Below are 15,572 nucleotides of genomic sequence, written 5' to 3'. Positions count from 1 at the left end.
ACAACAAACCTTTTAAAACAACCGCGACAGGACAAGGTTGAGGATAGCTCGGGTGAAAATATATCAACGAGGATGTATATTAGCACTCAATGACATAGTTATAAATAAGAGGAAAAATGAACTAGTTGATTTTGAAATCTATTTATAGACCACACCTTCAAAAGAAATTATCGTTTTCTTAACACTAAAAAAACTAATGCATGGAATGAAGTTAATACAATACTCAAACACTATATGTCATAAATCGAATAACATTTTACCAGTGATTAATATTTAATATAAGCAGTACTTATTAATTTTTCGAATTTACTCGTTGATACGTAGTTTACCCATTAATTATTTAATGGGAGGGAGTTATTTGAGCATAATTATCAATTAAATGTTCTTAATAGAATTACTGGCTAATTAATTATAATTAATTAAATATTTATTATTTAGCGAATAACGAATTTGATGTGGATTAGTTGCTTATAAATTTTTATAATATTTCGTGTGCTTATCTTTGCTAATTATAAATAAGAAACTTATCTATAGGCAATTTGTGACAAACATAATTTCACTGCAATTTTATGGTAACTTCAATCCTTGGAAATATAATATATTGTTTTCCTCTATATTATATATGATATACCTAACGCTCATATATAGCTTAAGATCCAAACATTGTAAACCTTTTTCTCTCCACTTTTTGGATCTTAAAATACCAAATAACCTAAATATGAGTGGAGATACTCACCACTTAAGCTACATCTCTTAACTCTTAGCCCATAAAAACTAACATGCTTGATATTAAAATATAATATTGTCATATTTTAACACCTAAAATATTATTTAACCTTTCCAAAAATCTTTAAATGGTTTCTTTTTTAAAATATTCAAATTAAAAAAAAAAAGGAATTTAGTCATATAACCCATTCAAACCTCCAACGTAAAAAATTTAGCCAAATTATTTAAAAAAAAATAGCAAAAATTAAGACATGACCATGCATCACATAATTGAGACATATACATAAGCTTGGTTTATCAAGTTTCCCTATACATATGTTGTACTATTTTTTTTTAATTATTTAAATAATTTAGCTATAATTTTAATAAATATGGTAGTTATTGGGCTAGTTGTTATAGTTTCTTCATTAAAAAAAATATATAGTAAAAGTATTTTAGTATTATAAAAAAAAAATTAAAACAAAGAAGTCAGAATAATTGTGGACGGAAGGAAGATTTTGGAAGAGTGTTTGTACATAAGAGTTTTATTTTATGTAATAAGCGATTAAGTTGAGGGTGGTTTGTGATAAGGTGTCGGTGACACTACATTAAAAGCGAAGAGATGATGAGGTATATTATTGACATTTTCCGAATCATTGTTGCCGTTATTAAGTGCACCTAAATGGATGACTATATCACGTAAAGTCAACTTCCCACCAATAATTTGAGTGTCTGAAATTATAGACAGCTTTAATACGAAAAAAGTCAACTATAGCACACCCACATGTGAAGGTTGCCTTTTCCGAGTGATGAAATGAAACAAATACAAAAACCATAGTGGAATAAGCTCAACCTCAATTGATTATTTAATGCCTTTGGTTCAACCAAGTTGAAAGATTAAACATAAGTTATAAGGAACAAAAAGCTTGAACACCTTATTAAAAGCAGAAGGCCAGGGTTGTGTGTCAGTGGAACGGGGCGGGAACGCCTTGCTTGTTGTTGACGATGGCCATGGCCAAGTATCTCGAGCCCATCCCGATCGGTGTGTTCTCCTTTGGTCCCTCCCAGAACGGGGCTTCACCGTCCCCGACCAAACGCCAATACCCTGTCCTCAGACTCTCCTCTTGCTCTTCCGTGCAATTCTCCAGCAACGCTTCCACTCGAAAGTTTATCCCCAGCAACCCAAGGAACTGCGACTGAGTCATCGGCCCGTGGACGGAAATGTCCTCTGTAAATAAAACGACAACAAGATCACATACATGATGTATTTTTTTTCTTCTTCTTTTGTTTTGTCTAAGCGGGAAAAAAGGGAATGTACGAACCTGACGCTTCTTCGGCTGAGTGACGTATCGAATCGAAATCAACGTAAGCGCTGAGATCAGCCGATCCCGGGTCGTCGAGAATGTCTACAAATTTATGTTTCCTAATCGCCTGTAATTAGCATGTCTGTGTCATGATTAGAAGATACAATGTGCATGTAGCATCAAAAGGTGATGGATGGCTGTAAGGGACCTGCAGAGTATCAGAGACAAGTCCGTTGAGGCCATAGTCGATTATAAGGGCCCCGCCTCCATCGGAGCTTATTCTCTTTGCCATGTTTTGAGTCAAATCGATTGCTTGTGGGCAGATCTCGATCTGATTGAGCTTCTTTATTTCATCACTTGAAGAAGCCCATGAGCACCGCTTCGCCAAATAGAGTGCCGCCGGTGTGGGCTGCGGAGATAGAACAAAACGAAACCTAGACGATATTTTATGCATATCAAAATTACATCAACTCAGAATCGAGCCTCAACAAATTTTGCTAAACTCATTTTCGAAAGCTCACGTTGAATCTTCTGCGACATCAACCATTTTCTCACACCAACCGCGAGAAGCCCTCTGGAAGGTAATTTAGGAACCACAGAGTTAACAAGGATAATATAACAAATTAACAGGAAAGAGTGAACACTAATGACACTCAGAAAGATTACATGGAAACTTGTGGTGTATAAGATATATATGTGAGTCGCAAAAGCTAAAATAGCAAATAAAGACAAACCTGGAATTGATGAACCGGTAAAGCGTCGTAGAACTCATGGGCGATGATGATGGTTGGCACTGGCACATAGGTCCAAGACGAAACAAAATTATAGCTAGGTTGTGACATTTCATACTTTTTTGGGCAGAGGATGATACTAAAGTGCCAAGTCTTTAAGAACTTGTTACCTCCAGAAGGAACTTGTTCCAGTGAAGCATGCCACGATACAGGTATTCGGGCTAATGTGCTGAAAGTCCTCTTATCAGCCTCGTCGGCCGTGGGATCTTCGTCGACGCATTCCAATTTCTTATGTTGGAGCTTCTGCAATGCGGGGCTACACTCAACCAAGTGTAAATGCAAGGACTCGGTAAAGTTCTTGAACTTCGATGCAGCCTGGATCAACAACATAGTCCTTCAACACTCTGATTTGAACAATAAATCAAAGCGAAAATGAAACCACATACACGGAGAAGATCAGCCATAAGTGTTCCTCGTCCTGGACCTAGCTCGACTAGGTTAACTCTTCTCGGTTCACCCATTTGTTCCCACAAGCACATAGCCCAAACGCCAACCATCTAAGAGAGAGAAACGAAAAAAAAAAAAAAATGTAAGAAACAAAAGTAATGATCTTGCAATGGTAAACAAATCCTTCTGTTCGATGCATCAGATAGCAAAGTGAGAGTAAAACGAAGAAAGAAACTACCTCACCAAACATCTGGCTTACTTCCGGGGATGTGATAAAATCACCTTCTGCTCCAAAAACATCTCGAGTGATATAAAATCCTGCTTTAGGATTTGTCAAAACTTCTTCCATATATTCTGCAACCGAAATCGGCCCACCGCGGAACTGAAATGTCAACAATCAAAGAATATAAAACAGGCAAATGATAATAAAGATATCTGATTTATTTTTCCTAACCATTTTCTAACTCAATGATATCTCCCTTGATTTAAAAAAATCCTACGTCAGTCATGTCAAATTATGGTTACTTACAAAAATAAATACCAGGGATAAAATAATTGATGAAATGTGATTTTTCTATAGCTAATTCTAAACTAAAATTTGCATAATTTACAACAAGTGAATTTATTCTACACGATTGTCTTTCTTCTTTTGTTTTCCATACCCGAAAAAGCGATAAAGCAAGCAATGTAACACATAAAAAAATAGAAATAAAAATAAAAAGGTCAAGTCCTTGATGGCGTTTCAGTATCATTTTCACAAACACTTGGCGGACATGACAAACAAAAATGAAACTATGCACCAACGCGAAATGCAAAGTCTGAGATCGAAACAAAACACAATACGAACAGAAGAGACAACAGAAACCTTGATAATGTCTTTGAGGTGCTTGACGAGCTCAGAGTCGGAAGTAGCCTCATGAGAATGCTCTATTTACGGAAAAGAGTCGAACCTTCGATGAGAAGAAAGAAAGGGAGTTTTTTTTTTTTTGTCGGGAAGATAGATCGGATAATGGACGTACCAGGTGGATTGTAAAGACCAGAACGATCGATGGATATTGTGGCTTGGCTCGGTTGGTCTGGTTTCTCAACGGGCGAAGCGATCGGAGATTGAGACGGCGAATTCGAAGTCGAAGACGAAGAAGAAGAGCATTTTCGGAGCAAAGAGCGGCGATGAAGAGGAACGGAACAAGCTCGTTGAAGCGCTCGTCTCAGCATTGTTCGGAACTCTCTTTCTGTCTCAGTGTCTCAGCAATGCAAACCCAAAACTGGCATCGAGTGATAAGCAAGTCTATTGAAAAGAATTAAGTTGTTCGATTCGACGACAGATTTTTAAAATAATTTGAATAAACTAAGTGGACTATTGGGAGATTTAAGCACGAAGGGGATGTAGCTCAGATGGTAGAGCGCTCGCTTAGCATGCGAGAGGCACGGGGATCGATACCCCGCATCTCCATTCTTCAAATTCATGTTTTATATTTGACTTCATGTTCAATTTTATGAGATAAATTATTGTTTATTATATGATATGTCTATAATTAAACAAAATATAACATTTTCAAAACTTTATTCGTTTTGTGATAAAATTAATTGATCAATCAATTGTAAAATTATCAACAAAGAAATACGAAACTAATTTCAAAAATGCATTCGTTTTGCAAAACTCCTAGCTTGGAACGCTTGGAGATTGGATAATTCCGGGGCGATTAACCGTTTACGGAATCTTGTCCGTGAACGGAGGTCGGATTTTCTTTCTATTTTGAAAACTAAATTAAAAAGACGTCGGGCTGAGAAGTTACTATAGCTCAACTTGGTTGGTGGATCTTCAATTTAAAAGTTACTATAAATAATTTGTGTTCATCAACAATTATTATTAAAAGTTTGAAGAAACCATAAATAAATTAGAATAAAAAGTGCGATGAGCAAAGGATCAAGTCAATCAACGAAGGCTCATAACCTTCACAACCAATATGTTTTTGCACTCAATGTTCTAACCTCGACAGTCCGCACTCAACTCTCATTGTTTTTGCAGTTCATGAAGTTGTTGTATAATCTCACCATTAATGACAAATTTTAAATGAACTTTATTTTGATTATTGTGTAAATTGATAGTGATAGTGATAAGTAGATAAATATGTGGAAGACCATTACATGATTGTGACATGCGAAAAAAACAATTAGTACTTGGGGTTGGAGCAATATAGTTGCGATAGCCGACTTAAATATGATAATGTTAAGCGTAGGTCACAATGCAAGAGGTTTCATAATAACAATAAACAAAAGAAAAACGATCAATACATTGAGAGCTACTAGTACCTACTTACTATTGGTCCACATACGACGCTTCTTTTTTTTTTAGTACATTAATGCTCATACTTTTTTTTTTTTTTGCAAATAAAATAATGGGAGTTGATAATTGGCATGATATATTAGTATTCAATATTTCTATGAATGGAAAGGAGAATATACACTCAAGTAGAAATTGGGAATATTGGATGCACCATATGAAAAAAACAAATGATACATATATTAATGAAGAGAAAGGGAAAGGGCAATCCTTTATTTGGTCATGACTCATGAGCGAGCATGATTTAATTTTTAATTTTATTGTTTGGGAATGTGGTAAAGCCAAAGGAAGAAAGGTCAATGAAATGAGAGAGGTTCTCTCTCCTGCCCGGGCTGCCCGAGACTCCCCTGTTTCAAACACCCCATCCCAACCTGCCCGCCCAGCCTCCTCCGTTAATGGAAGAGAAGAAAAGCGAACAACTTTCCCACTCCAAATCCATATCCAAATCCAATCACCTTTGCTTTTTTTTTTTTTCCCCACTCGTTCCTTTCTTCCTTCTCTCATCTCTTATCTCTTTCGAATCTCTGATCCCTCTTTGACCCTTCCATCGCTAAACCTTTTAGTTCCTTCCCTGTCAACTTTCCTCTTCTTTTTTAGCTTGTATCGAGGCATCGAAAGTCTGTTTCTCGAAAGAAACAAAAAAACAAAAAATGGGTTTTGGGTCTGAGGTTTCAACAAAGGTTGAGACTTGGAAGGAGAAAGAATCCCAGGTTAGGACCAGCAGTCATAATAATATTAATAATAAGTTGAAGAAGAAGATGAATAAGAAAAGGGACTTGGGAGAAGTGGAAAGTGGGTGTTGGATTAGTTTGAGTTTCAGGAACTGTATGCCTTCTTCGAGATCCAAAGTTGACAACTTTTTGAGTGGAACCACTGCTTCTTTTGGTAAATTCATTCAATCCAATCCCTTTCGCTTCCACTTTTTACTGTTTCATTTAATTACATATATATATATATATATATGTATATGTATATGTGTGTGTGTGTGTGTGTGTGATTTAATAATATGTTGATCTACAAATCATATTATTTTCTGGGGTTTATGAATATAGACCTCTGTTTTGACTGTTCATGAAAGATCATGTTTATTCCATTAATCCATTTTATGAATTGTACTTTTCTACGCAAAAAAAGGGTGTGCTGTAACATCAATTCCCGAGTACTTGTGTTTTAGAAGATTGATGTTTTGTAGTTCAAATCTAACATTTATTATGGCTGTGGCTTCTGACTAGACCATGTCATTTCTTCACTTTTTGCTGCCCTCTTTTTGGGAATGATCATTTACTTGTGAAATAGATAAATCTATTAACGAGAAAACCATCGTCACTCCGGTGGCTTCATCGACGACCGAGAGCGGTTTGACCACGCCCAACTACAGCGAGGAACTGAAAGTTGCATCTCAGCTCCGCAAATTCGGGTTCAGCGACCTCAAGCAAGCCACCAGGAATTTCAGGCCCGAGAGCCTGCTCGGCGAGGGCGGCTTTGGGTGCGTGTTCAAAGGCTGGATCGAGGAGAACGGAACCGCTCCCGTGAAGCCCGGGACCGGACTCACCGTGGCCGTCAAGACTCTCAACCACGACGGACTTCAGGGGCACAAAGAATGGCTTGTACGGCCTTTCAATTCCAACTCTTTTGTTCTCTTTAGACACTCGTTATTCTTACCACCATCGTGGTTTTTTGTGTTTCTTTTCAGGCCGAAATCAGCTTTCTCGGTGACCTTATCCATCCTAATTTGGTCAAGCTGATTGGTTTCTGCATCGAGGAAGATCATAGATTGCTCGTCTATGAGTTCATGCCTCGCGGAAGTTTGGAGAACCACCTTTTCAGAAGTACGGTGCCAGTCACTTTCTCAGATCCAATATGTGTCCATTTTGGTTTGTGACCATGTTATTTATTTACAGGAGGGTCGGTGCCTCTTCCTTGGTCTATTCGCATGAAGATTGCACTCGGAGCTGCAAAAGGGCTTGCTTTCCTCCACGAGGACGTTCAGAGACCCGTTATATACCGTGATTTCAAAACTTCAAACATCTTATTAGATGCGGTGAGTGCGTATAAACCGAGTCTCGTTGTTTTACGTTATTTACATTCTTTCTTTGGCTCCTAATTTGAGAGTGAAATAATATGCAGGATTACAACGCGAAACTCTCAGATTTTGGACTGGCCAAAGACGGTCCCGAGGGAGATAAAACGCACGTGTCGACACGAGTACTGGGGACCTATGGCTACGCGGCACCGGAGTATGTGATGACCGGTAATTACTCGTCATTCATATATATTAATATTAAATAAAAAGAAGAGAGAGAAGAGATGTTGATTGAGCGAATGACAGGGCATCTGACGATGAAGAACGACGTGTACAGCTTCGGGGTGGTGCTGCTGGAGATGCTGACGGGGCGTCGGTCGGTGGACAAGAGCCGGCCCCACGGGGAGCAGAACCTGGTGCAGTGGGCGAAGCCGATGGTGGGGGACAAGAAGCGGGCCCACCGGCTGATGGACCCGCGGTTGGAGGGGCACTTCTCGGTGAAGGGGGCGCAGAGGGCTCTGCGCATTGCGGCCGACTGCCTGAGCCGTGACCCAAAGGCCCGGCCCCTCATGACGGAGGTGGTCCACGCCCTCAAGCCCCTCCCAAAGCTCAAGGACATGGCCAGCCACACCTACCACTTCCCTCCACACACTCACACTCACACTCGCTCCCTCCGAACTCAGCCCACCTTCCGACCACCCTCTCCGCTCCCTAATAATAACAAACCACCCTCTTCTTCCTGACTCTTCCCCACACTCTAGATTAGTATGTTGTACTATGTACATGATGATGATGATGATTATCCAAGCAAGAGCTCTGTACATTTTCTGTTTGTAACAGACTTGACGTCTTCAACTCTGTGTAAACCATTCTTATAAGTATTTAATAAGAATTGAACAAGAAAACTACTTTTTTTATGAGGTAATTAAATATTAACTTGAAACTTGTTAGCTATATGTTCGTTATTTAAAACTTATAATTTTCTTATTATATCCAAGTAACAAGCTCGGTCAACGGACTATGTAATCATTACCTTTACCATTTGGTAAAGAGAAGTTGGTCTAACATCTCTGTGGTTAAGCTAAATAACAACGAGCGGTATCAGTTTTGACTAGCTGGCTTTGTAGATCTTAAGCAACGGATTCCCAAAACTTAGGGAGATCATATAATCCCAACAAACCAACATGACATTTTATCAAACAACCTTACATACCTCTGGCTACTCATGAAAGTATAGTAAAATAAAACTTGATCTTAAAAATACTCTGAAAGAACATGCATCTCATTTCTTCTAGATTTCATAAAAACAAATTAGTCAACAACAAAAATACAATAGTCAACAATGGGAGAGCATTATGTACAACAAAAAGTCTTAAGTTTCAAGCCAAGTCAAGGTTCCCACAATAAGAAATTTGCCCGGGAGCTCACCCGCAGACGGTGCCAGATACGTTATTTTCTTCCTGCCATCAATACAAACAAAAAACATATTACTAACTCTTTCATCAAATTTACTATTTCAATTATTTTATGGATTATGAATGCCAACAACCGAAAGTAAAAAAAAGCCGGTCCAAAAAGCCAATAAGCAATCACTGCAAAAGAGTTCAAACCTGAGGACATCAACGTCTGTGATATAGATAAACCCAGCCACGTTACTGTCAGAAAAAAAGATACAATCAGCGTTGAGAATTGATACATAATTACTAGACTCAAGTCCTTTGTTTGAATTACTAGACTCAAGTCCTTGATCATAATTTACCTCGAGATGATTTGGTCGGGTTCTTTGGCAAAAGAAACAGCAAGAACCAGATGGAGCAAATCTTGGTTGATATTCACGGGGACTAGTCTCATTGGGTCCGCCGCGGGCTCTGCACCAATCGGCAAGGCTGAACGCGGTGCCTGGGGTCCACCGCCGACTCGATACACCGACAAATCGCTGAAATTTGCGATATTGGAATGTGGGGACAGATCGTTCGTCAGACCGTAAAAGTATTCCTGCTCAAAACATCAGAACAAACCTCCTCGTCAATAAGCAACTGAAAATGGGAATTATGGAGACTACTATACAGCCCAAAATGGTTACGCTTCTATTTAGTGTTTTAAGGGGTAGAATTAATTAAAGAGTCTCTTCTATGAGATTAACACGTTATTTAAGTGTAGAAATATGTTATGAGTTTCTTAGGTGACTGATTTCATTAAAGCAGTAAATATTGTAATATTATAAGAGCCTGCATATAAGTGTGTAACAAGAGTGATAATAGTTACCCGGATGCGGAAACTTCTGGACTTTTGACGGTATTTGGCATTCCTGGATACAACTCCGCCGGATTTTTGAAGTTTGACAACATCTACATTAGGCTTGGTCTTCAAAACGTCTCTGAGCATGCTATAGAGCTTTTCCTGACCAATAACCAGGACCACATTGGCATCGAATGTGTGTATCGCATGAAGAAGCAACTGCAAGAACATGAAAAGAGGAAAAAGAAGAAGGTACAGTTAAAAAAAAAAAAAAAAAAAGAAGAGAAAGAGAATGCGTGTATGCGGGCGGGGGAGTAGACCTCGTAGCCGACACCTTCGATCCATCCCATGGTATTGATAACCATCCCTGCAGACTGAAACTCGGCGTTTGCGGAGAACTGTCGGTGGAGCATGAGGGAGAGGTGGTTGACAAGCAGCTTGTAGAGGTCGACGTTGTTGCTGGGAGTGGTGTGGCCGTAGAAGTAGACCAGGGGCATCTCGAGGGGGATGCCTTGGATGGGGTCGATGGGCATCTCGATGGGTGTGGCCGCTATGCATCCCGGCACCGTGATGGCCCCCTGCCCGATGTCCAGGTCCACAAAGGTCGGCTTCCACCCTTGCTTCGCCGCCCAACTCACAATCATCCGACACAGCGTGCTCTTCCCCGAGTCACTGGGCCCCACTACTATCACCCGCGGACCCTGCAACCATTCAATCAACCATTCAATCACCACTACCCCATTGTTTTCTGTTTTCTGTTTTCTGTTTTCTGTTTTCTGTTTTCTTTACCGTGTGATCCGAAGGCCCAGCTTTCGCGCGATTCCGTCGACCATCCAGTACGGCGTGGACATTCACGTAGCTCACCATAGGAGTCTAATTCACACACAAAACACACCACACACATCTTCTCTCTTGTCTTGACGGAAACAAATCAACAAATCAATCAAATTTACCTCATCTGCAATGTAATCAGTCTCGGTCTGACCGTCCAGTTCTATAGTAGCTCCGAACCAGCTGAAAACCTGTTGCCCAACACACCCAGTGAGTGCAAAATTCCGATCGGGAGATAACGAAAAACAAAACAACAGAAGTGTACGGCGAATTTGTGGCGGGGAGGGAAGGAGAGCCAGATTTCGGGAGGAAGCTCGGAGCCGAAGATCTCCGCCGTGCCGTTCACCACGCGGAGCCGGAGAGGCGACTCCGCTCCCACCTCCACTCGCAACTCACTCTCTCTCTCCACTTTCACTTGCCGCACCGTCGACGCCGACCCGCCGTACGCCATTGCTGTTGCCATACTAGTAATTTGTCAATTTTCTCCGACCCAAAATAACACACCTACTTACTCTGCAATTGGAAAACTTACTTTTACTTTAGTAATAATCGAAGTTTATAGGTTTAGACCGACAAAATTCTGAGTTTCAAAAATAAAATGGGGCATAGATGGCATTATTTGCCTAATGCTGGACTTGTATGCCCATTTTCATTTCATATTTCATGTTTTTTTCTTCCTTATAGTAGCATTATTTCCAAACAAACAAATTTGACATAGATGTCTACCTTTAAAAAAAAAAATAGGATAACCTTATTCATTTCAACTCAATTTCATTTCACAAACAAACTGCAATGAAAATTATATGAATTAGGCCACTTGAAACATTTTGATTTTAAAATAGCTAATGTTTAAATTAATTTTAAAAAATAGCTAATTTCATTTATGTGGCGATCTAATCAAATTTCCATTCCCAATTATACCATTTACGTGATTTTAATTTAAAAAATATTCAGCTATTCTATTATTATAAATAATTATTAGTCTAATTGTATTTGACTTTCTCTCTCAATAACTGAAGAAAAAATAAATAGCAAATCTTTTCCGCAAATGCACGCTTCTGAATCCAAAAATAACGCAGTAAATTTTAGTGAAGAATTAAATTGAGTAGTTTTTGTTGGTGTTTATATTGATAGAAATATAAATAAAATTATCTCTTGCAATTTTGTATTCAATAAATCACACTGTATCAATCAAATATATTTGATCACTAACTATTTCTATTAAAATATACGTGTCCAAAATATACATGCAGCCTGAATAAATCTGAGAGACTACGACGCAGCATTCAAGTGCCATAGTGAAGAGTAAAAATTGGAGTAGAGAGACAAACTCATTGTTAATAGGGAGAGAGATTAGATATTTGATCATTATTAATTTTTGCTAATGCCTAGTTTGCAAAATTAACAAAATCTTGTCTATTTAGCAAAACTTAAGTTTAGTATTGACTAGTTAGCTATAGAGCCCTTCCATTATTATATTTGAATCTTTACTAAATATTATTGATGTAAACTAGCTAATAAATTATCGAAATAAAATATATCCTTATATTTTATTTTATGCAAATTCTACTTCATTTGCAACATTGCTTGTAAGTTACATGACAAGAACGTACAATCCGAAAGTTCAAGTATTCTTCTTGGGTTACTAATTATATGTATTTTTTTTTATTATGGATGATTGTATTTTAAATTCTTATTTTTCTATGACTACTATGTTTGAGATATTTTATTTTCTCAAAACTATTTTTATTTTCTTATGATTACCATGTTTTTGATAATTTAATAACAATTAATTGAGTCTAAATGTCTAAAACGATTAAATAAATCATTTACCACGGCAATTAAATGATTTAATTTAAACGGATATAGATATGTAAAAAGATAAACGGTCGGGTTTGAATCTAGACTTCAAACACGATTAATAAGTGGTCGGATTTGATTTTAACAAATATTTTTACAAACACGATTAACACGACACGCTTGCGAAATGAACACGAACACGAAATTGTCACCCCTAATTCTGAAGAAAATATCATAGGCTTAAAGAAATCTTGCCAAGCTATTTTCAAACTCTGGATCTTACGCGAACTAATTAATCAAGCCTAATCAGCTCTCAGTCCATCATGGTTCACACATTAGTGGTTGAAGAAAAGTCTGACAACGAGGAACCAATAACGAGGCTTGCAGCGGAACTGACCCTTCCGCTACTTGGGACTTTGGAGTATTGCACTAATAATGAGGTGGTTGGCGATCAAGACTTAAGTCTTCATAATCGTAAAAGCTGGGGGCGGACACTATGCTCGTGAAATTTCTAAACAGAAACTCTCGTTCTTTTGGTATATTATATTTCATTTGTATCATGGAAATTTTAAATTAGCTTAGAAAACATGATATGAAGTCACAAAATTACAAGATGAAATCTAACTACGGAATTGATGATGGCAGAACCCAAGAGTAGCTTACAAAAGAGATCAACGAGGCATGACTTGTATCATATCAAGGCTTGGGCAACAACTTGACCCAAAAATAAAATCTTAAATCACCCGGACCAAATTTAAAAGCTTCCTCAGACTTTTATTCATCATACAAGACATGGTATAGCTCACTCAGCCACTTTGACAATCTGAGCAAAGATATGATAACTATATGCCCTTTTTTTTTTCTCTCTCAACTAAAAATAGGATAGATGGTAAAATAAAAGAATGTTGTTAAACACCCTCTTTGTCGCTGGCTAACCAAAAGACTGAGGGGACTCTGAGGCCGTGCAAACGATGTGACAATGAAAAGCAAAACGATCAAAAGTGAAGTGTACTACTGGAAAGGGCGGGTGACTAATCTGCCACCATGAAGGGGTCAGTGTCCCCGAGATCAGCGACCATTGGCTGTATTTCTGACGTGTCCTCGCTCTCGTCCGCAAAGAAGGTGGGGAACGGAAGCAGAGATATATCGGGTTTCTTATAAACAGCGTCTTTTATGAACACAAAGTTTCCTTCGGCGCCTGGGACCTGTGGAAAGCAGTCGCATTATGCAGTGTTGTTGGGCGAGAAGAGATGAGATGAGATGAGAAGAAGGCATACCTGGCCTCTGACCCACATCAAACTGCGAGCAGGGTCGATCTTGTAAACCCACACGTTTTGAACCGTTCTCTGCTTCCCTCCCATACGCCCCGCCATCTTCCGGCCTTTGAAAACCTGTTTACACAGAGACCAATCAGTAATGCTTCCTTAGGCAACAAGTCTAGTCTATGATCTTGTTATAAACACCTTTCCGGGAGCGTCCCTCTGCCCCGTGGAACCGCCGCTGCGATGTGATTTGGACGCACCGTGACTGGCGGGCCCTCCTTTAAAGTTGTGCCTTTTCATAACACCCTTCACAGCAACAGCAACAGCAACAAGTGAAGGAAGTGAACACATGTTGTGTTGAGTTGAGATGAGAGCGTGTTTACCTGAAATCCTTTCCCTCTGGTGATGCCGGTAACGTCGACGAACTGGCCGGGGACGAAATGGCGAACGCCGAGGGAGGTGCCGAGGGGGACGAGGGCGTCTTCGGTGACGGGAAACTCCCTGAGCTTCCTCTTCATGGGAACCCCCTGAGCTCGGAAGTGACCCACCTCAGGCTTCGTCAAGTGCTTCTCCTTCTTCTGCCCACACCCAATCTAACTAACCACACAACACAATCGTTAAAATCACACTCAAAGCCGACATCAACACACGAAATCGCACCTGCAGCGAGAATATGCCTTCCTTTTCGACGGTCTTGACCTGAGACACGATGTTGTCGTCCACCCAAAGAACGGAAATCGGGACCCTCTTCCCCCATTTGTCCCACAGCGCAGTCATTCCGCACTTGACGGCGATCAGCCCCGTCCGCCGCGACATCGGACTCATGATTTGCGTCTTCGCTTCGATCACGCGCGGGCTTCCAGGATCGGAGCTGAACCTCCGGAGAACCGACGACGCCCACGGCGATACAACCTTCACACGAGAAATCAAGCCTCTTGATAACGCAGACATGGCGTTTACACCGTCGCCCAGATTCAGATGCTCCTCTATCTACCGTCTTACCAGCTTCCACTTAAGGCCGACTCTTTTGCTTGTTAGGGTTTTGGTGGCTTTGCATAAACCCAACAACAACGACGTGTCGTTTACTTTTTCAAAACACACGAAAATGACACAAATCTGGAGTGTTGGAAACAATATCATGCAGGTCCTCTCAAGTTTTAATTAGATGTCGTTTTTTTTATAGAAAAATTAGATGTCGCTTTTACCCCTCATGTTTACAAAGTCTATTACAATAATATAATAATCAATTATAACTTCTTCTTTTTTATTAAATTAATGCTTAGAGCATTGATATGCATCAAGGTAGTAAAACACACTTTTATGAGAGTGTTAAGAGCTATACATTGTCAATCCTAAAAGTTTATACTTTATATATCCTCATTAAAAAAGCTATAAACATGAAAAATGAATAATTCATTTTGTTATACCAACGAAGTATACTTAATCATCCATCCAAGCATGTTTGAATTCAGTTGGGTGTGAAATATACTTAATCATCCTTTTAACTTGGTCAATTACTTCGTTAGTTTTTGGATAAACTCGTTGACTTTCTCTCTGTGGATAGTGGAGCTTCATTCTTGTTTGGAATAAACCCAATCTGATGTTACATGTAACGTGCTTGAATATCAAAGACCGTTGTGTTGAGTGCGATCGAGTCTTTGTGTTTTCTATTATTTTTATTATCTCTTTTTTTTAACCTTGTCACTACCTTTCGCTGCCATAAACTACCACTTGACAAAAACAATTATATTATATGGAAGGAAAAAAAAAAGGATAATCATAAGCCGAAACATCATTATCAGAGTATTGGGATGCAATAATATTCTCTTGTTTTTCTTGGCAATTATTATTAGCTTCTCCTTCTTCTCTTGTTTTTTTTTTTTCTAT

At 39.1% G+C, this 15,572-nt stretch overlaps 4 protein-coding genes and 1 non-coding gene across 5 annotated transcripts; 2 read left to right on the top strand and 3 right to left on the bottom strand.

Moving 5' to 3' along the window:
• Positions 1-1,403: 1,403 nt before the first annotated feature.
• Positions 1,404-4,479, bottom strand: LOC149405963 (NADH dehydrogenase ubiquinone complex I, assembly factor-like protein (DUF185)). Its single transcript, XM_089616258.1, has 10 exons — positions 4,207-4,479; positions 4,053-4,114; positions 3,426-3,569; positions 3,187-3,297; positions 2,911-3,115; positions 2,744-2,802; positions 2,531-2,583; positions 2,218-2,443; positions 2,028-2,136; positions 1,404-1,933 (listed from the first exon to the last, which is right to left on the bottom strand). Exons 1-10 carry the CDS (start codon positions 4,400-4,402, stop codon positions 1,671-1,673), a joined length of 1,428 nt encoding a protein of 475 aa, XP_089472384.1. The 5' UTR covers positions 4,403-4,479; the 3' UTR covers positions 1,404-1,670.
• Positions 4,480-4,567: 88 nt separating this feature from the next.
• TRNAA-AGC (transfer RNA alanine (anticodon AGC)) lies at positions 4,568-4,640 on the top strand. Its single transcript has one exon. It is a non-coding gene; the product is annotated as a tRNA-Ala (tRNA).
• A 1,171-nt stretch (positions 4,641-5,811) lies between these two features.
• LOC149405961 (serine/threonine-protein kinase PBL36-like) lies at positions 5,812-8,416 on the top strand. Its single transcript, XM_089617001.1, has 6 exons — positions 5,812-6,416; positions 6,828-7,138; positions 7,225-7,360; positions 7,433-7,572; positions 7,659-7,782; positions 7,861-8,416. The coding sequence occupies exons 1-6, from the start codon at positions 6,182-6,184 to the stop codon at positions 8,295-8,297; spliced, it is 1,383 nt and encodes a 460-aa protein (XP_089473127.1). The 5' UTR covers positions 5,812-6,181; the 3' UTR covers positions 8,298-8,416.
• A 375-nt stretch (positions 8,417-8,791) lies between these two features.
• On the bottom strand, positions 8,792-11,192 carry LOC149405960 (protein CLP1 homolog). The gene is made up of 8 exons (XM_089617900.1): positions 10,889-11,192; positions 10,746-10,814; positions 10,582-10,665; positions 10,113-10,493; positions 9,820-10,011; positions 9,314-9,549; positions 9,165-9,209; positions 8,792-9,014 (listed from the first exon to the last, which is right to left on the bottom strand). The coding sequence occupies exons 1-8, from the start codon at positions 11,084-11,086 to the stop codon at positions 8,927-8,929; spliced, it is 1,293 nt and encodes a 430-aa protein (XP_089474026.1). The 5' UTR covers positions 11,087-11,192; the 3' UTR covers positions 8,792-8,926.
• Positions 11,193-13,109: 1,917 nt separating this feature from the next.
• On the bottom strand, positions 13,110-14,733 carry RPL3P (ribosomal protein L3 plastid). The gene is made up of 5 exons (XM_089616148.1): positions 14,346-14,733; positions 14,069-14,278; positions 13,887-13,991; positions 13,701-13,814; positions 13,110-13,628 (listed from the first exon to the last, which is right to left on the bottom strand). The coding sequence occupies exons 1-5, from the start codon at positions 14,634-14,636 to the stop codon at positions 13,455-13,457; spliced, it is 894 nt and encodes a 297-aa protein (XP_089472274.1). The 5' UTR covers positions 14,637-14,733; the 3' UTR covers positions 13,110-13,454.
• Positions 14,734-15,572: the final 839 nt, after the last annotated feature.

Source organism: Urtica dioica, chromosome 1 (genome assembly GCF_054948205.1).
Source record: "Urtica dioica subsp. dioica isolate 48M chromosome 1, U.dioica_male_clone48M_v1_H2, whole genome shotgun sequence".
NCBI classification, from domain to species: domain Eukaryota; kingdom Viridiplantae; phylum Streptophyta; class Magnoliopsida; order Rosales; family Urticaceae; genus Urtica; species Urtica dioica.
Note: the sequence above shows the minus strand (reverse complement) of the source record. Positions and strands in the feature narration are given on the sequence as shown.

Bases quoted from the DNA above. Each gene is read 5' to 3' on its own strand.
- LOC149405963 (XM_089616258.1), bottom strand. From the start codon at position 4,402: ATGCTGAGACGAGCGCTTCAACGAGCTTGTTCCGTTCCTCTTCATCGC. The intron at 3,298-3,425 runs GTAGTTTCTTTC...TCTCTCTCTTAG, and splicing joins TAAGCCAGATGTTTGGTGAG to ATGGTTGGCGTTTGGGCTAT. The intron at 1,934-2,027 runs GTTCGTACATTC...TTTTATTTACAG, and splicing joins CTCAGCCGAAGAAGCGTCAG to AGGACATTTCCGTCCACGGG.
- LOC149405961 (XM_089617001.1), top strand. From the start codon at position 6,182: ATGGGTTTTGGGTCTGAGGTTTCAACAAAGGTTGAGACTTGGAAGGAG. The intron at 6,417-6,827 runs GTAAATTCATTC...CTTGTGAAATAG, and splicing joins TGGAACCACTGCTTCTTTTG to ATAAATCTATTAACGAGAAA. The intron at 7,361-7,432 runs GTACGGTGCCAG...ATTTATTTACAG, and splicing joins GGAGAACCACCTTTTCAGAA to GAGGGTCGGTGCCTCTTCCT.
- LOC149405960 (XM_089617900.1), bottom strand. From the start codon at position 11,086: ATGGCAACAGCAATGGCGTACGGCGGGTCGGCGTCGACGGTGCGGCAA. The intron at 10,666-10,745 runs GTAAATTTGATT...TGTGTGAATTAG, and splicing joins CTGATTACATTGCAGATGAG to ACTCCTATGGTGAGCTACGT. The intron at 9,210-9,313 runs GTAAATTATGAT...TTTTTCTGACAG, and splicing joins CCCGACCAAATCATCTCGAG to TAACGTGGCTGGGTTTATCT.
- RPL3P (XM_089616148.1), bottom strand. From the start codon at position 14,636: ATGTCTGCGTTATCAAGAGGCTTGATTTCTCGTGTGAAGGTTGTATCG. The intron at 13,992-14,068 runs GTAAACACGCTC...GTTGCTGTGAAG, and splicing joins CCAGAGGGAAAGGATTTCAG to GGTGTTATGAAAAGGCACAA. The intron at 13,815-13,886 runs GTGTTTATAACA...CTGTGTAAACAG, and splicing joins AGAGGGACGCTCCCGGAAAG to GTTTTCAAAGGCCGGAAGAT.